Genomic DNA, 21,399 nt, shown 5'->3' on the forward strand with positions numbered 1-21,399 from the left:
AGGGCATAACTCAACAAAAACAATTTTCCAGCTTCTTTTGTAAGAACCTAGGTGATAGGTAATGAATAACATTTAGCATGAGAATCCTGTGTTTGCTCAAACAAGGCCATTTAATCCTGTGGGGCTCCTCTTTCCTCAGCTGTAAAAGATGAGTTGAACTAGATGATTCATCCATTCCTTCATTCAAAAAAAAAAAATATGGACATCCATAATGTGCTAGGCACGATACTCAGCACTAAGGCTCTTAACAAACCTATCATTTTATAGTGCTTATCAGTCAACTCACACTTATTAGTTGTTATATATACCAGGTATTGAACTAGGTCAGGATGGAAAATGAGTAAAATTCAGGATGAGCTAAACAGAGGCTTAATGGGCATGTGGGTGAAAGAGGGATTTGTTCTTACAGGGTTCGAGGGTGAGGCTTCCTAAGAGATGTGACATTTGAGAGGAAGGACATGGCAGGCAGAGCAAGCCGTCAGCAAGGCTAAACTGGAACCCAGCTGGGCAGGGGAAGGGGGCGTCTCCATGTACAGGAAGCGGCATCTCGAAGATGAGCTGCTGTATGTAGAGAACAGACAGCAGCTGCTTTTCCGTAGAGAACGGGCAGTAAGTCATCAGGGCCACAGCACTGAGGATGGGCGAAGAAAGCCCAGGGCTAACACTTGTACAGACTGGGGTGAAAAGTGTCTAGGAATGTAGCAGTGCGATGGGAAACAGGGGCCGGATTCCACACAGTTTTAGTGCCAGATTAATTGCAGAAGGCCCTCTGAAGGCATGCACAAGCTCCACGAAGGGGCTGACTTGTTTTCCCCACAGTTGGCAGCACTCCTTCTCCCCTCATTACCATCACTGGCTGTCACGCCTCCCCGTTCCACCCTCTTGGGACACGGGAGTTATCTGAGCTCGAACTAGGCTCTTCGCGGTCCAGATCTTGCTTACCCCACACATTGGGGTCAACAAAGGACACCACGGAACCCTGCCTTCCCGACACCGAATAGCAGGGGCAGCCGCCCGCGCGCATCCCAAAGGCATGCGCAGGAGTGCACAGGCTCGAAGATTCCTGCAACCGCCACTTCCGGGTCACGTGGCCTGGCTTCCGGTCCAGACCACCCCTCTTGGTAGAGACCTGGCCAATCGGCTTCGTCGGACTGGGCGGTCAGCTGGGCTGTCTTCGGCATTGTGGGCGACGGCAGATTTCCTTCCCGCGCGCCGCCCGGCCCGCCCCTGCGCTCGCCGCATCCCCAGCTCCTCCTCCGTCCGGCCCCCGGGGCGGGGTCTGTCGACTCGCCCTCCCCTAGCCGCCTAAGCCTTCCCTCCACTAACCGGGTCCCCTCCTCACAAGCAACACGGCTTCTGCTTCTCAGCTCTGCGACAGGGGCTTCCCCTCAACCTCAGCCGCCGCCGGCCAAGCACCGCCGCACCAGCGGCCCGCAGCCGCCGTAAGTCCCGAGGGAAGAGCCGGGATGCCGGGGACCGGGAGTGGGGTGGGAGCGTTGGGCGCGCCCCCTGTCCCCCGCGCGCGTCCCAGCGACCCTACCCCACCCCGTGTCCGGCCGGCCCGCCGCTGGGGCGCGGCGCCTGGCAACTCACTTCTTCCAGCGTCCGCGTCCCGGGATGGGGGGTGTCACAGCCCCAGACTCCGCGGCGGTCCCGCGGCACCTGTGGTCCGGGAATCCCCTCAAGTTTTGTGGGGCATTTTCGGGAGGGGCCCGCGGTCCGGGGCGGTGGCGGCGGAGGACCCTTGGCGCCCCCTGCTCGGCGGCGGATGCCATTGTCTGCCCCAATCCTTGCCTGTCACCTCACCGGGGCTGGATCGGTGATGGAGTACCGCCCCGTGGGGCAGTGGAGAGGCATCAGAGACGGCGGACGGAGGACCGTTGGCCCCGAGCCTGCTCCTGCTCCACGGCGGAGCCCCGTTGCTTTTAATACTAGTCTGGAGGAATCGAGGTGCCCTGTGATTGGCGGTAAAATCAAAGCATTGTTTTTAACAAGAGGGAGAGGATACTTGTGCCTTGCTATTCGTCCCGTGTTAGCACATCATTTAGGGTATTTTAAAGAGTGAGTTATTTGTTCGTGCTAGAAAGTGGGGGGGGGGGGCGAGGTATATAGGACCACGCTGCAGACAGCTTTGAAGCCCATACTCCTTTGAAAGCAACCCCCCACCCCTCCTGGTGACCAAGATCCTGGAATACGGGTCTGTTCTTTTCCAAGTTGTAGTATGGGCTTATATTAAATGTTGTCCAAGCTTTACTTGCTGTGCTCTTCGAATGCCGCTGTCTTAACATTAACAGGACTTGTATGGGAGGCACTTAGATACCACGAATATTATCCGTTAATTTTGTGCCAGTAAAGTGTTTTTTAAGTAAGGTGCGATAAGCCAGGTTTAAACTGCCGCATTATAAATTTCTAAATACCTTGCTGCTGTCTGTTTGGATTAGTACAAAAAGTGGCAATAATTTTTGAGCGAGATTCAGGGCCCATGTTATTCTAAACTGGTTGTGTAAATTCTCCTGCCCCATGTTCAAATTCGAGATGGTGTGGTGAATGTTAAGAATCATGCTGGAATCTTATTTGCAGTAACACTATTTAAAGGAACTGTAGTTAAAAGAAAAAAATTTCGGTCTGGATTCCACATTTAAATTACCTTCGTAGAAACAATGCTTATCTGTTTGCACTTAAGACCAGTCGAATTACAAGAAGCTTTTCTTGAAAATCAAACATGTAATCACCAGATTAGCAGATTCCAAATAAATGTATACAAAATAGCGTAAGTGTAAAAAATACCTCAGAATTCAGCATCCACTTCATCTGTAAATGCTGCGTTTTAAAATTTTAAATGAAGTGTTTTGTGGAATGTCTCTGAATGTGTGTAGGTCTTATTTTGGCTTTTTAAAGGTTTATATTCTCATAATAAATTACCACTTTATTGTGTGCATATTTGTGTTGGAATTTTTTAAAAGTGAGGTGAGAAGAGGTACTTAAAAATTAGCCTTTTATTGAGAAAAATGTGCATTTATAGGATTTTTTGGTTAGTATTTTAGGTCTTTTGTTTAAAATATGTAATTATGAAAATAATATCGAATGCAAACTGTAATTGAAAAAAATATGTAAGCATAAACTGAAGAGAGCATTCTAAGTGATAGCAGCCTGCCTACAAGTAGTTCTTCCTGGGACAAGAACAGCCTCAGGGTGAAAAATAGCAGGTCTTCAGTTTCTTTCAAATGTGCCTAAACCAGTTGGTGTTAACAATTCTTTTTTGATACATATAGAGAGTGTGGAATGTATAGCACAGATAGACAACGGTTTCTTAAATTGCAAGAGTTGTCTTTTACCTGAAGATTTTCATTTCAACTTAATGCCTGTTTTTCTTTTTGTTCTGCAGACTCCAAACGTCCAAGGAACTGGGTGGGGTGGGGAGATTTGCATCTGGTTGGAAGATCGTTCTACAAGAATGCCCTGCTATTTTAGCTGGCATAGAAATATTGACGGCTACTAATCATTGGTCATTTAAACGCTGTGTCCCCCAAAGCTTCACTGTGAGACGTATCATCTGAATCCTAACTTGATTGTGTCAAAGTATTGCGTGTAATTTTGATTTGTTTATCTTAACAGATGCAGTTTATGTTGCTTTTTAGTCGTCAGGGAAAGCTTCGACTGCAGAAGTGGTATGTCCCATTATCAGACAAAGAGAAGAAAAAGATCACAAGGGAACTTGTTCAAACTGTTTTAGCACGGAAACCTAAAATGTGCAGCTTTCTTGAGTGGCGAGATCTGAAGATTGTTTACAAGAGGTATAATGTTTCTTTTTCAGAAAGGTGAAATAGCAGAAGCAAATGTTTGGTCATTTCTGATGTAGAAATTACAGACTTTTGAGAGAAAACATTTGTAGGTCATGATTAACAAAGTATGGATGGTAAAGGTATTAAGATAAAGCTTTGTATTTTTTAAATAACTTGTTCTGATTGATTACCGAGTTTCAAGATAAAATGGGGAAGTTGTTTTGCAACTAATTATATAATTAATGGCTTCATTAGCTTTTCAGAAAAATTCAAAGAATTCATTCCTTTGCAGGGGGAATTAGGATCAGTATTTTTAATTGTGTGAGTAATTCTCTGAATTTAGACAAGCAATTCCCCCAACCCCATCCCCAAAAATCTATAAATGACTGACAGATGACATACCTTTTATCCGACTTTTAGAATCTTACCCACTTATAAACACCTTGAGTACATAGACCATTTTTTGTGTCTATACAGGGTGTATTGTAGTGTTTATTAATTTGATGTACACTTGTTGCTGTGGTGGTAGTGTGATTAGATCTGATAGATAATTTTCCCAAGAATCGATTTAAAAATTTTTGAAGAACACTAAGCTTTTGTGAAAATGCCATATATCTTAATTAGTATCTGAAATTTTTAATACCTTAAATAAATTTCTCAAGTTCATTCTAGTCATCTTAAAATGAATATATTTACTTTTTTTTTTTACCTATTTCTGTACCCTTAGGAATAACATACAGTTTTTAACATACAATTTCACGGTTTCTGCATGTGAAAAATTCTCTTCTATGGGGGATGTGTAGGGAACTAACAATTTTGGCTGCCAAGAGGGTTGCGGAGAAATCCAGGTTTTATCTCAGCTCTCCTGTATTGCACTCCAAGTGTGGATCATGGATGGTGTATTTTGTGGGGGAAATGGCATAGGAAGTAATGGAGGTTGTAGGACATTGACAATTTTTAAAAGATTGTAGACTCCTGTTTCCAATAAAGTGAATTTAGTCATCTTTGGATGATTCTGTATCCAGTGTTTAGTTTAGTACTTGATGAGAAAAATCATAGCATTTTAGAGCAGGGAGATGTCTTAAAATATCCAGTTAAGTGATTTAAGTGACTTTTTAAAAATTGAGGTAAAATTGGTGTATAACATTATATTACTTTTCAGGTGAGTTTTCATAAAAATGCTTTTTGCCCCAAGGAATAGAACCGTAAATGAAGCAATTGGAAGTGAGGTTGCTCTTGTGAAATAGAGTGGACTCCGGTACCCCTGCTCACTTGGCCTCTACCCTCTGCATAGGAGGTGGTTCCTGAGTTTGAAAATCACTGCTGTTAGTCATACTTCAATTTTATTTTTTAAAAAGAACAAACAAACCAAGAATTTGGAAGGAAGTGACTTGTCCAAGGTCATATGCTAGTTAGTAACTGACTTGGGAGCCACATCTCAGATTTTAAGCATAGAAACAAAAGATTTAAACAGGGATGGAGAAAGAACAGATTTGTCTTAACGGATCCTTGTAATTGGAGAGAATGGGTGGGGAGGGGCTGAGACTGGATCCTGAGGGATCTGTTAGGAGATCTGATGAGTTCCTGAAGGAAGACCTCTTACCGTGTTCTCGGCCCCTTGCGGAGGGGTGGGGAGAGCCTGGTACCCAGGTAAATTTTACAAGATTTGGTCACTGCTAGAAGCGGGGAGGGCAGGAAAGAAAGGGAGGAGTGGGGGGATTCTACATTTCTGGTTCCACTGGCAGGCTGAATGGTGAGGTGGTAGATAAGTTGAATTAGACATGCCTGTGTGACTTCCATGTGGAGATGCTTAGTTTTCTTGCGCAGGCATAGGTATGGAAGTCTGGGGGGAAATGAGGCGTAACGTGTTAGATCACCCAGGTGCAAGATGGAAGAAAAGCGGGAGAAGGTAAGCATATAGGGTGAGTAACATGGGGATGAGGAGAGAGTTGCCAGTGCCAAGTGTTACATAAAGTCCAATTAAAGCGAGGAAAGAATCGATGAGATTTTTACCGTGAGCATTTCATAAAATGCCCTTTGTGGGAACATTTTCAGTAGAATAGTAGAATCAGAACTCTTGAAGAAATATGGTGAAGAGGTGGAGACAATCAAACAGAAAGTGTGGATTGTTTGGGGAGCTCTGGTCTCCAAGGACAGAAGAGGTACTAACCAACCGTTGACCTAGGAGTGGGGGACAGGGTTTTAAAAAAAGGTATGAGAAACTTAAGCTTATTAGATAGGGCAAGGAGTCCCCCGTGTGGAGGATGAAAATACCAGCAAGGGAATGAATCCCAGGAATGGAGATTCCTGCAGCGGAAGGAAATGGCCCGTTAAATGGAATAGGAAGCACCAGTTGCTGTTCCTATGTGCAGCTTTCAGCCCACCCATGTTGGGCCACTGCTTTTCTTTTAAAGATTATGAAGGTTAATGTAACCCGACTCTGATACTTGCATCAAGCTCCTATAAATAAAAGGTGCACTTAAAAAAACAGCTTTATTGAGATAAAATGCACCTACAAAAGTTAGAATTTAATCATTCTTTCCATGCATCCCCTCATTTCATAGTGAAAATCTCACCTATTGTACTAAGGATATATTTATTTGTTGATATGAACAGGTGACTGACCCTATCCAGCTGGAAGACAAGACCTTTTAAGTAAAAGAATTACTGCTTAGCTCTGGAGAAATCTGAACTAGAACTACGGTTGTCCCCGGAATAGCAAGTGATCTGCCCCGGTCTTCCACTCAGCCGTCTCCCACTTTTCTTCCTCCTGAGCATTTTGCATAACAATTCCCCCCTCGCCTGAGGGAGTGGTGGGAAGGGAGCGAGGATAAAATTAGTATAGCTGAAAAAATACAGAGTCTGGAGACTTAGAGTTCTATTCCATTTGTACTACTAGCTAGCTTTATGATCGGGAACAAGTCATTTGGCCTTTGTTTCCTCGTCTCTAATATAAATGCTCTTGAGATTCTTTGAAGACAGAATACTGCATGCTTTTTATTCCTAATGTGCAGCATGTTATGGAAGAGGCATTGGATTAAAGTCTTAAAATTTAAAAAAAAATCCATGCGTCTCCAAATTACTAACTTGAGAATTTGTCAAAGAGTACTGTACTGATTTTCTTTACTAACAAAAGACTTTTTTAATGCCTCCTTGGGTATTGAGAACAGTTTAGCCACATTCACCCACCGTCAGCTGATATTTAGCTGACTGTGGAGAAGTCATGTGTTTTGAATATAAGAATAGGAACTTTCAGATGTTCTCTGAGTGCCAGTAATGAGAGTAAGCCTTAATCCGCTCTGCTAAAAATAACCAAACATACCTTTCTTCTTACTAGTCTACTATTAATTTTACTTCAGAGTTAGACTTACAAATATGCACTAAGAGAACAAAATGAACTCGTTATTCAATTTTTAAAAGCCATTTCTAAAAATAGGGAGTATACTTCACGTTCTCTTGGTAATCTTTTACTAAATCAGTATAACAGATTTTATCTCTCCCAATTCAAACCTGTTAAAGTATTGCTTTTAATATATTTTAATTTTTTCCAGGTGCAGGATTACTGTATTTAATACAGTTCCTGGCTAGTTTTTAATTGAAAATTTGGGCTCTGAAGTCAAATCACTTCCTGGGGAGGTTGTTCAATTAAGCCTGGGTCTCTTAAATGCAAGTGATAATGATATCTCTCTGGAAGGGTTGTTGTGAGAATTAAAATGGTAAAAGATGAGGACTCAATGAGTGTTACCTGTTCTTGTTCTTCTATTTCTTCCCTAAGCTCTTTGGAAAGAGGTACCATCTTATAAGCCTGATAAGTAGATGTTCACTTACAATGAAGAATTTATTTAATTTGAGGGCTCTTTTTCCATTCTGAGCGGGTGCAAACATTTAGATATGTGCCTTAAAATATATGTATATATACATAGATCTATATCTGTAGATCTAGATATAGAGAGAGAGAGACATTACCAGCCGGATCCGTGTTTAGACGCATCAGTCCTGGTGATATTTAAATTATTTCCGAGTGAGTCATATAATTGAGGTCCTTAAACTAATGTTTAAGTGCTATTTATTTGTAAGTTAAAGAGGCAGTATGGCGGATAAGGAACAAGGATGCTGCAAGTATTCGATTACTTACCAGTAACATTGAAAACATCTTTAAATCATTGAGTCCAATTTGATGCAATGGATATATGAAGCAAACAAGACAAAAGGGAGGAAAAAATAACAAATGTGTATTCTGGAGACTTTAAACACCTTTTAAACTATGGAATGTTCCAAGATTATGTCTGTAAGTGGCTATATGATGTCTTCGTGGAAGACATAGTCATGTAGGGAGCTGGAGCTATTTACTTTATTTGGAAATTATGACAAACCAAAAAACACTAAATTGGAAAGGCTCATATCCTTTTAACAGAAGGTAACTGTTCTTGTTGTACACAAACTAGGCAGATCATTCCTTCTGAAGTTGATGCCGTGTAGTACATTCTGTAAAACAATGGCTGCTATTTTATTCACAGCTGAATAAAATGAAAACTTCAGTTAATTATGGATTTGATCAGATTGCATTTGTTTTTGTTTTAAATTCCTATCTACTGTCAATATACTGGTAGCTGTAGGGTATTACCAGATGAAATTTAGTTTTTAAAAAATATTTTATTGTTGTCCAAGTACAGTTGTCTGCATTTACCCCCACCACTCCCCTGAAGTTTAGTTTTAAAAGTCCTTTTGGCCAAATACTTACATTGTATTGATTTAAATATTGCACTTTTACTATTTTTGCATTTTGGGGTGGGGGGGTACAAAGAATTTGTACATTTTGAAGCTTAGAAAATAAACTGATTAAAGTGAAAAAACAAAAACACCAAAAAATCTTAAAAGGAATTTTACCTGAAACTCTTAGTGAATTCTTTCTAACGGAATCATTTAGCACCCTGTTCATGTTAGCTATGTCTGGTTTTTAATCTACCATTTTTAATATCAGTACCTTTAGTCTTTAGTTTTCTTAATTCAGGGCATCCTAACATGTCATTTGTATCAGTTTTCCTAAATTCAAAACTCTCTTTGGTGAGCATGGCTTTGGGAGCATGGGGAGTTGTAATATTCCATTGCCTTTGAAACAGATAAACAAAAACAAGTTAGTGCTGGGAGAAAGAGGAAGCTCTTTGCTAAAGCTGGAGCTGGTCCCCTGCCGTGTTCTTTATGATGAATGAATTCCTTCAACTGCCTCCTCTCTAGGACTGCAGGAGACTCACCGTTTTCAATAACTTAGTAAACCGTACAAATCAGGTAGCATGGACATGGGAAAAAGTCACGCTGTGTCTGACAAGGGATGTTGGTGTGGTAGAAGGCAAGGCCTGGAGTTAAGGTCTGAAGGTCCGATGGCTTGTCCCAGTACAACCAGTTGGCAGGCCCTGTCCTCTTGGGCTTCTTTTTCTCTTCTGTAATCAAGGATGATGGTGCTTGCTGTTGGAAAGCTCACATCAGATGAAATGTTTTTGATAATGTTGAAATTAGTGGATTGTTATGGAAATGGTCATTATTCTCATACTGAAGAACAGGAACTCATTGAATCGAGATTGTGTGCGTTTAAATATTTTACGTTAATGCTGTGAGCAGTAATTGCCCATTGTGTTTTCTAAAAATCACTTAAACGCTCAGTGAAAATTACAATCTCAACTGAAATTTGTTTAGACTGCCTGAGGTTTTTATTTTTTTCCTAAAGCCTTAAATAAACTTAAACCATTTAAAAATACTTTTTTAATCCTCCTAAAAGGACCTGGTCACCATTTGCTATGATTTGAAGAGTTGTATATTAATAAATTTTGGCTTCCTTTGGTTAAGTACCACTATATGCTAAAATCCTAATTTGGTGTAGGATATGAGTTTTCCAACCTTATTTCTTCTTCAAGGGTGAGAACCTAAACTTCAACAGGATAGAACTTGGAAATTTTGAGGAGAGGCCTTCGATTTCTCTGTTCTCTTTCTCTACCTTCTGTGATAACTTGGAGCTCTTGTTTTTTTCTTGGGGTCTTTTCCACAATCCTAGAAGCCTCCTTTTAAAAAATAATAGTTTTTTTTCTTTTTTTTTATTAAATTTTATTTAGTTACTTTTCAAGTACATTTTTTTTTATCTATCTCTCCCATCCCACCCCCCTCACCCCCACCCCCCCCACCCCCGGCCAGTCTCCCCCCTCCCTCCCATTCCCCCCCCCCAGTCCTCATCTCTGTGTCTTTCATACTTGTTCCTCAAAATCCCTCCCCCTTTTTCCCCTTAAGTTCCCTTCCCTCTCCCCTCTGGTCGCTGCCCACTTGTTCTCTATTTCAGCGTCTTTGTTTAAAATAATAGTTTTACGCTGTGAGAAAAGATACTGATTCCCTGTGAGGGTGGGAGTTTGTGACCTTGAGAGGCTAGGAGAGGGGTTTCAGGGGCTCAGTAATCTGCTTCTTGATCTGGGTGCTGGTACAGATAGGTTCCCTTTGAAAACACATTAAGCTACCCTGGCTGGTGTGGCTCAGTGGATTGAGTGCTGGCCTGCTAGCGGAGGGGTCGCCAATTTGATTCCCAATAGGGGCACATGCCTGGGTTGCAGAGCAGGTCCCTGGTGGGGGGGGGCACAAAAAAGGCAACCACACATTGATGTTTCCTTTCTTTCTCCTTTCCCTTCTCTAAAAATGAATACATAAAATCTTTTTTTAAAGAAAACTAATTAAACTACACATTTATGACTTGTGTTCTTTGTGTGTATATTACACTTCAGTAAAACATTTTAGAACATTGACTTCACGTTGACAATACTTTTGATAACTCCTTCAATTGGAGAGTTTATTTTCTTTGTTTACTTGTAGCTTGAATTAGTCATACAGTGTATTTTATTTAATTAAGTAAACGTCAGAACAAGCTGAGTCATTTATGTTTTAGAATCTATATAGAAAGGAGCCAGAAAGGAAGAACAAAATAGTTACTTTTTCTAGAGGTGTGATTGAATGATTTTTTTCTTTTTTGCTTGCCTGTATACTTTTCTAAATTTCTCTTATTCATTTATTTCTTTTGTAACCTAGGATAAAAATGATCTGTACTGTTAAAAAAGGGAAATCAATTGTACAAACATGGTGTCTTTCACAAGAGGATATGAAAATATATTTAAGGAACCACGATTATAGGATAAAATGTTTTTCACATTTGTTTTTTGTTTCAGATATGCTAGTCTGTATTTTTGCTGTGCTATTGAGGATCAGGACAATGAACTAATTACCCTGGAAATAATTCATCGTTATGTGGAATTACTTGACAAGTATTTTGGCAGTGTGAGTAATATTTTGTTTTAGGGAATTGATTGTCACATTTTTTTTTAAATTTTTTTCTGTAACAAGTTTATTACGTGATTGTCTTGGATTCTGACTATTTGAAATTAACTGTGGGAGGGGGAAAGAATGACTTTTTTTTTGTCAGTGTGCCTAGTCAGTTAACTGCCAAAATTGCTTGACCCCACAGTCCTACGCATTTAATTATGGTGGTGACAGTGAGGTTCAAAATAGTGGAATAGAAAGGAGTCCAACTGCAAAGAGTAATATTCTAGAAGTGCTTAATGAAGAATTTAGATTTTGTTGGCAGTTATAATCTCACTATCCAGGAAAGAGGTATTTTCAAAGATTAGTTTTTATGAGTAGAAAAGGTGCCAGTGTTGGGAGCTTGTGGAGTTGGGTCTTAGTGTGAAGGGATTGTGTTTTCAAGTACTTGAGATTTGAAAATTAAGCCGACTAAATCAATGATGCTTGGCAAGATTGCCCTTTTTAGAAAGAATGTAGACGGATTCACTCTGGTCATATTTATTCACTACCCGATAGTTGAGAGGTACCTTTTGCTTTTTATTATTATTGTTATTTTTGTGTTTGTCTTTCAGGTGTGTGAACTTGATATCATCTTTAATTTTGAGAAGGCTTATTTTATTTTGGATGAGTTTCTTTTGGGAGGGGAAGTTCAGGAGACATCCAAGAAAAATGTCCTTAAAGCAATTGAGCAGGCTGATCTACTGCAGGAGGTAAGCTTGGAGTTCTCCAGACACTAGCATGTTTTGCTCTTCTTAGGAAGTGTCAGTCATCTTCCCTCATTCCTACAGTTGCAGAAATTACTCTGAAGCATGCTTGGCATGGGTGTTCGTGTTCAGTTTATTGATTGGAATATGTGTCGGTCCCATCAACTCCATTATCTACGGATGGATCATTGGCTTTGAAGATGGTCTGTCTTATTGATGGTCCATTTTGGACCCCAAAACACTACAGTCTAAACCTCTAGAGGACAGACTACTGTAAAAAGGGCAAAGATTCATCAAAAGTTAACAATAATTTGAGAACTCTCCATCCATTGTTCCTAATTACATAAGATAACCCCTTTTCTCATTAATGTAGATAATCAGGAGTTGACGGAGATTATGGTATTTTCGTTCCCAATTTTATTTTCACCTCATGTCCATTAAGCGCAAATGTAACCAAGCAAATGATAGTGTTATAATTGTAGTTTTTGTAGAACCCTCTAGTTTTGCATTAGAAAAACTAACTAAAAAGTATTTTTCCTTTTCCTTGATCTTAGGTAACAAACCATGTTCTGTCAAATGACTGATTACATTCTTATCTTCCCTTGGTATCACCAGAGTCATTAATAAACCCCCTTCCCTTTCTAATTTCTGCAGTTCTTCTGGGTTAATTGTATATTTGATGCTTCCATACCTTTGATTTCTGACATTTAAAACTTCATAGATAAGGCTACCTTTTTCTAAAAACTTAATGATACCTTACTTCAGGTACCAAGTTGAATTATGCTTTAGTGATAATTGTTTTAATCAAAGTTTATAGCATAAGAAGGGACTAGTCAATATAAAAATATAGTATGTTTTCATTAAGGTAAGTGCTTTTTTATTTTATTAAAGGAAGCTTTAAATCCCTCCCCTTTGGCGGTCATCGACTGTTCTCTATGTGTGTGGATGTTTTATTTTGTTTATTCATTTGTTTTATTTAAATCCAATTTTTCAGCACTTCTGTTGGGAAGAAGAGTAAATCTCTTCTCCATTGTAACTTAACCATTGGCCTCTGTAGGGAGAGGGAGGTGCTGTCTGTAATCCCTCTGCATTATTCACTGACTGGGTCAGTTGTGGGGACTGCTCAAAGTTGGGGTGATGTCATCTGGGCCATACATCTATAAAATAGGAGACAGTGCATTGTACATGTAGTGATCTTGAGTTACCAAGACAATGGTTAAGTACCTGCAAAAGTGAAGCATTTTGTTGGCTGCCCTGATGCCACAGCAGTGAACTGAGCTTAGCCCCTTTACCTCATATGTAGTTTGCTGCGGTAGTTTGTTCATTGATTGCAAACGTCATTGGGGAGAATTTTTTTACACATCAGATATGCTGACTACAAGCTCATAGTCCACTCCTATAATGTTGGTTTTAAAGTTAGCGGCTCCTTGTTTTGCTGTTCACTAATCAGACTTTTTAAAAAATTAGGTCCAAACCAGAATCAGGAATTGGGAATTTTCCATATTTTGTCCCTTTCAGTGATCACTTTTATATTGCATTACTGTGGCACTATAGTCTGTTCTATCATATCCTGGTATTTCCTTCAAGTTCATTTCCTAATTGATTGTATTTGCCTTAAAACATTTCTAAAAGTATTGAAGCTCAACTTTTAATTTTAATGTTTTTTTCTGGAGAGTTATATTTAGGGTATTGATATCTCCTTGTGTCTGGATTGCTTTGAAAACTTGACTGGGAGCCCTGACCAGTGTGGCTCAATTGGTTGGGCATCATCCCACATAGCCAAAGATTGCTGGTTCGATTCCCAGTCAGGGCACATACCTGTGTTGCGGGTTTGGTTCCCGGTTGCTCTCACATTGATCAGTGTCTCTATCCTTCTCTCTCCCTTCCTCTATGTCTAAAAAGCAATGAGAAAAATGCCATCAGGTGAGAATTAAAAAGAAAAGAAAAAACTACTAGGTAATTGTTAGACTTTGCAGTATGACATACATGCTAAGTTCACTTTATAGCATGTGTTGTGAGTATTTAATGTACTAGGGGATAAAAGTTATTACAGGTTCATATTTATTTGTGAGACACTGTGTGTGTACCCCTCCTATTGAAGTATTATAATAGTTAAGTAATGTCTCCCTTTTTGAAGTAGTATTTTTATATCTTTAACTGGGAAAGAGGAATGGAGAGAGAATCATAGGATGTCTATGATTCTGATCTCCTCTCATGCTAGTTTAAAAAAATTGACCATTAATAACAATTCCTTGTTTTTAGAAGAGAGCTTTTGTCCTATTTCTCATCAGTGACTACCTTTACGTTGTTTTTTACATAAACCAAAATGATAGTACATTAAGACATTTTCTACTCAGCGGTCTGAGTGAACCATTTTTCTTTTTTTGGGGGGTGGGTTATTTTTTTATGATAAAATTTTATTGTTCATCATTTTTCAATTTTTTTAAAATTTTATTTAAGAGTGAACCATTTTTCTTAATTTAACCATTCAGTTCTTGGAAGGCAGAAGGTGACTGGTCCATTATGAATTTAGAGTAAGTTAAAATACATTGCAGGTTAAGGCCTTTTTATGAAGCCGAGCTAGTCTGTATGCAGCAGTAAGGCTTCAGGTTAACAAGCTAACCTGTTATTCAGGTTATTCACCAACACACTGTCACATGAAATCCAAGGGAGACAAAGCACTTGTTTCCCAAAATGCATTTATTTATTAGTTGACACATGAATCATGATTACATCTCTAGAAGAATCTTTGAATATTTTGTTCATATAATGGTGGGATAAGATGCAAAAAGCATCCCACAAACTACTAAAAAAAAGTTTGTAGGCCCTGGCTGGTGTAGCTCAATGGATTGAGCGCAGGCCTGCGAACCAAAGGGTCGCAGTTCAATTCCCAGTCAGGGCACATGCCTGGGTTGCAGGCCAGTTCCCTGCAGGGGATGCACGTGAGGCAAGCATACATTGATATTTCTCTCCCTCTCTCCTTCCCTTCCCCTCTAAAGATAAATAAATAAAATCTTCAATAAAAAAAAAAAGTTTTGTGTGTGGACACCATGACAGCAAAAGAGAACTATGATGATAGCTAATGTTTATTGAGCACCTAGATAGGAGGCAACCTTGCTAATCCTCAGGATGCCCCGAGGAAGCATCATGAGAGCCTTTGTAACAAATGAACTAGAGGCTTGGTGAGGGCCTAGGTAGCAGTTGCAAAACCAGGATACCAAACCCAGGTCTGTGAGACTCCGGAGCTGTGTGAAATCTTAAACCCTGCTCTTGTTGTTCCACCAGCCCCGCTGCTTGTGTATTGTCTTCATATGTGTATTTTAAACATTCTGTTGTAGATACCAACTTCTGTGTTTCTCAGTAATACAGTAAAAAGAAACTATCATTCTCCTGGAGTTTTCTTTATATTGAACAGAATAGATTTCCTAAGGCTGATAGCCATCTTTTACTTTTTGGACTGGAACTTTTCATTTTCCAAATGATCAATAGTTGGAATTTTTTAATTGTATATATAGATATAGATCATATATTTCAAATTATTTCTTGTTGGATTTTTCAAAACACCAAGATCTATAGTAGCTTTTCTGGTCTTATAATTTGGGATAAGTATTACTTGGTGTATGTCACAAAATGATTTTGCTGGCAAAATTGTAAATATAGTTGTAAAGACACTTATTTAAATGCAGCCTTAAATTTATAAAAGTTTTAATTAATTAACATTTACCTAGTTTTTCACGTACAGCTTACCCCGAACAACATGGGTTTGAACTATGCAGGTTCACTTAAATGCACATTTTTAATTTCAATAAATATCATAACTGTTTTCGACCCTCCAATGGGGAGTCAGTGGCTGCAGAGGGCTGACTGTGTGCAGTGAACTACATCATTTTATATAAGGACTTGACCATCCTCAGATTTGGGTATCCACAAAGGATCTTGGAATGAATTGCCTGAGGATACTGAGGCACAACGTAAGTTTTGGGGGAGTCAGAAGTTACACGTAGGTTTTTGGGTGCATGGTGTTGCTGGTCCCAACACTGCCACACATACACTGAGTTGTTCAAGGGTCAGCTGTGTTGTGATTTTTTTTTTCCAGTGTCAGGTTTTTTGCTTGAATCACTTACTTCTAAACATCAAAGGTGGCTTTAAATTTATAATGAAAATATCTGTTGGCTTAAAGATACATGTAGATCACACAATGATTTTGATTTTAGGCCTTAAAATTTGTAAAGTATACATTTCTATCCTTAAGAATGTTTATTTTCTTTAGATCAATTTCTTTAAAGTTTCCCTTTTACCTAGTTTGTGTAAATGTCATGTAGTTTGTTTCAGTAATCCTTGTTTTCTGTAAGTAATCCTTCATTTTATCCCCAAACAGGGCAGACAGTCGTGGCTAAAGTAGATTTTCTATTAGCATATAATAGTAATGAGACCTTAACATAACTGTATACTCAATAATCATTAAAATATCAGACAAAGTGATTATGTAATAAAGATATCTTTTACTTAATTTCTTGGTAAACAAGGGTTTTAGTTTTGACATTTCTAGATCAAGCTCTGTTTATTCCTTTTGGTATTCATTTATATGAATACATAATTCGATTTGGGGGTAAAGCCCAGAAAAATCTGTCCATTATCCAATTTTTAATATTTGTCTTAATTTAAAACATTTTATTAACATGCCACTGATACTTAACTTGATTCTTAAGGAATTAAAGTGCAACATGCTGAGATTACTAAACTGACATTCTTTGCTGTAGTTGGAACACTTCTCTCCCCCCACACCACTTGAATACCTATTTTCAGCGAGTCTTTTTTGGCAGGGGGTGTGCAAGGGGGAGTGACACAGTTGGATTTATTTTATGCACATATATAACAAAGGAGTATAGAGTACATTTTCTTTGTAAAGTAAGGTACTTAACAGTTTTTCTTTGCTCCTTAATTTTATAGAGCCAGAATGAAGAATGGGGAGGTTTGTCTGAGGATGTCTTATGATAAAGAACAGTTTAAGACTTTAGTCTCTTTGAGCCCCAACTTATTTATTGGTAACTACTACATTTACCATTTTTGTGGCATGGATACAATGGGGTGTTATGCAAAGACTGTTGCACGTGAGATGATAATCAACTCCTCGCTTGATTCTGTGAAGATCAAGTAGTTAACTACTGGGCTTTGGGCTTTAACCCTCAGCTGTGGATGCATGATGGTGTTGACCAGTGCTTTCTGAGATGTGGCGGCCTTTTTTATTTTTTATACTAATAGCATCGTTTTGAAGTGTGGGGGTTTCCTTTGGAAGTTTGTTTGCTATTGCTATTGTCTCTCACTAAAGCAATCTGAGAAATGAAAATAAGTGAGGTACCAAGAGCAAGCATGACATTCATGAATTTGTTTCTACTTCAGTATGATCCACTTTAGGAACAGATTTACTGGAGTTGTGACTGTTAATCTGCCTTGTCTAGAAAGTGCTGCTGAAACTGGTTTCTTTTAGTTCTGGGGCTACATGATATATCTTAATACTATGCAGTATCTTTGTAGAAATAGTCCTCTGTTAGACTGCAAGGTAAAGGTAACAGTCTTAGTAGACAAACTGATTTCTTTAAAAAATAAATCTTTGGTAATTTAAAATTACTTTAGTAAGTATTTCTTGAATTTAACCATTCATGTCTTTTAATAAGTTTCAGGTTTTTAAAATTAAGACCTTGCTAATTAAGAATATTTGGGCATGCTAGTCAAACTCAAGAATCTTACATTGTTTTAAAACAGATGCTGCCCTGGCTGGTGTGGCTCAGTGGATTCAGTGCCACTAGCCTGCAAACCAAAGGGTCACTGGTTCAATTCCCAGTCTGGGCACAAGCCTGGGTTGCAGGTTGGGGCTGCTCTAGAGAATGCACGAGAGGCAACCACACATTGATGTCTTTCTTCTTCCCTTCCCCTCTCTAAAAATAAATAAATAAAATAAAATAAATAAGGCAGATGCTTTCAAATACATAAAATATTATTAAACAGGAAAAAGTATTTTGATACAAATCCTTAGACAAACTCCTATAATTCCTTTGCAGTGACCACTGCTTATGTTAAAACCTTTAAGCCTAAACCCTTTACTTTTAAATTGGGTTGAAAGTTAACCAGGCCATATAGTCTTTTATGCCAGCATATTTAAATTTTTTTAGGTAGCCCTGGCTGCTGTAGCTCAGTGGGTTGAATTGAGGACGTGTGAACCAAAGGGTTGCCAGTTTGATTCCCGGTTGGGGCTCGTGCCTTGGTTGTGGGTCAAGTCCCCAGTAGGGGTCATGTGAGAGGCAACCACACATTGATGTTTCTCTCTCTCTCTCTCTCTCTCCCCCCCTCTCTCCCCCTCTCCCTCCCTCCCTTCTCTCTAAACATAAATAAATAAAATCTTTAAAAAAATTTTTTAGGTAACTTGATTTGAGTCTGCTAGAACAAATTCTGGATAAGTGAGGTTTGGTTACATTAATGTTTGAAATGGAAAATACAGAAGGGTAGATACAGAAAAAAAAAAAACCACAAGCGAGAACAAATCTTGCCTGTCCCTTTACATTTAATAAGAAACAATTTGGCCAGTGTCCCTGGTCACTGGTTTTCAGGTTGTAATCATTTTGCTGTATGTTTATGCGTTTTGGTTGTTGTTTTTTTTTTAGTTTCCCATTTTATTTATTTTTCTTTTTCTATCATTTCTTTTATTAATGTTCAAATACAGTTGACTCCATTTTCCCACCACCACTTTCCCCCACCTCCCACCCTCAATTCTACCCCCTTTGGCCTTGTCCGTGGGTCCTTTTACCTGTTCCTTGATGACCCTTCCCCTTCTTTCCCCTGTTATCTCCCTCCCACTCCCCTCTGGTTACTGTCAGTTTGTTCTTTATTTCCATGTCTCTTTATTTGTCTGCTTCTCAGAATTTTGAGGCTCCCCCTCCCTGGTGTTTGATTTTTAACTCATTTTGAACCAATTCTTGCCACTCTGGCCTATTTGTAATAAGGAAAAGTTGGAATAACCTGAAATATTCAGTAACTGTAAATCTGATTTTCAAAAGCATTTGATAAGAACCCACAGTAATAAGTACATTTTATATCACAATAGTTACATACAGATACACCAAAAAAAACTTTTGTTAAGTATATTCTTATTTTGCAGTCTCACATTTTCTCTTTTATTCTTCCTTTTTTTCTGTCCTGATCCTGATTTACTAAATTGCTTGCCTGAGCGCTAGGATTGGGGCCTGCAAAAAGAGTATACTGTTAGCTGTGGTGATGATGTTTTTCTTTACAAAGTACTTTCCGGAAAATTTTAGGGTTTGGGTTCTTTTTCGTTCTACTGACACATTCTTTTTAGTTTTTTTCTATTGTTTCTTCTGTTGCCTTTTTAAAACAATAAAAATTCCCATTATGGGAAAATTAACAAATACAGGCAAGCACAGTAGGACATAATCTTACCCATCAACCAGAGACTATTAGATTTACTTACTCATTAGTTCTCATCTGGGGTGGCAGGGGCAATTGTACCTCCTCAGGGGACACTTGGCAGTGTCTGGACACATTTTTGATCGTCACAACTGGCAGGGGGGTGGGTGCTACTGGCATCTAGTAGGTTAAGACCAAAGATGCTTCTAAGCATCCAACAGTGACCAGGACAGCCCTCCCATACCGGGGATTATCTAGCCTGGAGTGTCGACAGTGCTGAAGTTGAGAAATCCTGGTTTAATTTAATACCACGCAACATAAAAAGATTCCATTTATAGATCACATTTACATAAAAGACTGCTACATCTTTTCAGTATAATACAGGGTGAGGCAAAAGTAGGTTTATAGTTGTTTGTATGGAAAATAATACACAGATACTAGTAAACTGTTGCATGCTCAGCACAGTAAACCTACTTTTTACCCCACCCTGTATATAGTCCAGTGTATAAATGAATAGATAGAAATGAATTAGAGTAGGAGAGGAAAAACAACGGAAAAAACCCTAAATATTAGGAAAGGAGGACAAGTACCCTTAGGAACACGTAAATTCCTGGAAAAATTACCTCTGAGTCACTGAAATTACTTTTACTCAATAACCAGTGCCTGGGGAGATAATCTATGGTTGGCTTCAGCATGTAACCCACAACAAAGCTTGTGGGATGTCACTATATAATTTAATTTCCTCAGCAACCACCAAATCTGTTAACATCTATTAAGGTAATTGAGTTTTTACCAGGAAACAGAATTGAATATATCCTCCAGGCAGTTAGAACACTTAAATTTTCTGCCCATTTCCTCATCCACCTTAGGGATTTGATCATTTCGTAAAGGAGGAATAGTTTAAATGGTCGGAATCTGCATATACAGATTTATTGTGTAGAGACATGTTGGGGTGTGTTTGGTTGGGGGTGGGGAGTGCCCAATTAGCCTTAAAGAAATTACTCAGTAAAGATATTTAGAGTTTGATTGAATAGTTGAAATTCAGTGATTCCAAGAAGTCTTTTGTTGGGGAAATCCCAATTAAATTTAGGACATTTCACGTTATGATCCAAATGGAAGATCAAAGCAAATATCTGCCTGTAAAAGAAATGAGATCAGTTCCTATGTAATGATATAGAAAAAATACTTCAGGTACGTCAAGTGAGAAAAAATTTAGGAGCCAGCCCAGACCAGCGTGGCTCCGTGGGTTGGGCGTCGTCCTGCAAACCAAAAGACCGCCCCTTTGAGTCAGGGCACAGGCCTGTGTTGTGGGCCAGGTCTCTGGTTGGGGGCATGCAAGAGGCAGCCAGTCGTTTCTCTCCCTCTCTTCCTCCCTTCCACTCTGTCTGAAAATAAATAAAAGATTTATTTTAAAAAAAAGATTTAGGAGCCAGACATTAACTTAATGGCATTAACTCTGAAAATGTTTGAGGACTCCCCCTCTTTCTAGAAGTGAAAAATAAGCATGTATTATAAGTACATTTAAAAGTATAAAATATTCTGATTTATAATTTTTTTTAATGACAGTGCTGTGTGAATGGAAGAGTATACATTGTGGTTACTCTATCAGGTAAAACTTAGAGTAGCTTTTGCTAAAAAGAAAGTTTCAGCACGTACAGTGAAGCATTTGTCTGCTTTTTACCGTTTTACCATTTCCACCACCTGGAGCAATTATTGTTCTTGCCACTCATTACTAATTTAATGTAAAAAAACCACTTGGCTTTCCTAGTGCCTCACAATTGGTTGTAAAATAGCACTGACACTGTGAGCCTTGTCATCTAAAAGATACTTTAAAAGTGCCAGTAATTCTCTTTTTTATTCATTGCTAAAAATAGATCTCAGTGAGTTTGCATACTTTCTGGTTCTTTGGCCTTTTGACCTTCACCCTAGGCAATTGGGTTCCAGAGTTAGTAAGGACTTTGCTACAGAATTCAGTGAGGGGTAATCAAAAGGACCACTGTATTTCTAGAACACGAAGGACAAAGGACACTACTTTGTATGGCAAGGAATAAATGAAGCCCCTTTGCAAGAAAAAGTGGAGTCGAGCTGTAACTTCAAATTACACTTACGTATTTTTTATTAAATGTGAATTCTTTTCTCTGACTACATTGTGTACTAGAAAGAAA

The 21,399-nt window shown here is 39.0% G+C and overlaps 1 protein-coding gene across 6 annotated transcripts in view; it reads left to right on the plus strand.

Moving 5' to 3' along the window:
- The first annotated feature begins 1,263 nt into the window (after positions 1 to 1,263).
- Positions 1,264 to 21,399, plus strand: part of AP1S2 (adaptor related protein complex 1 subunit sigma 2) — a 29,883-nt gene continuing 9,747 nt past the window's right edge. Inside the window, exons 1-5 of one of the 6 annotated variants that reach the window (XR_008389815.1) lie at positions 1,273 to 1,442; positions 3,616 to 3,794; positions 10,979 to 11,087; positions 11,684 to 11,821; positions 16,766 to 16,860. Coding sequence is in view for 4 of the 6 variants with exons in the window: in XM_037157456.2 (XP_037013351.1) it covers positions 3,616 to 3,794; positions 10,979 to 11,087; positions 11,684 to 11,821 (426 nt within the window). In the remaining 2 variants the exon portion in view is untranslated. Of the gene's footprint in view, positions 1,443 to 3,615; positions 3,795 to 10,978; positions 11,088 to 11,683; positions 11,822 to 16,765; positions 16,861 to 21,399 lie in introns of all 6 variants that reach the window. The other 5 variants (XR_008389814.1, XM_037157456.2, XM_037157460.2 and 2 more) reach the window with 5 other exon arrangements.

The sequence above is a fragment of the Artibeus jamaicensis genome, unplaced genomic scaffold, assembly GCF_021234435.1.
Source record: "Artibeus jamaicensis isolate MK-2021 breed Jamaican fruit bat unplaced genomic scaffold, CSHL_Jam_final scaffold_1283, whole genome shotgun sequence".
Taxonomy (NCBI): domain Eukaryota; kingdom Metazoa; phylum Chordata; class Mammalia; order Chiroptera; family Phyllostomidae; genus Artibeus; species Artibeus jamaicensis.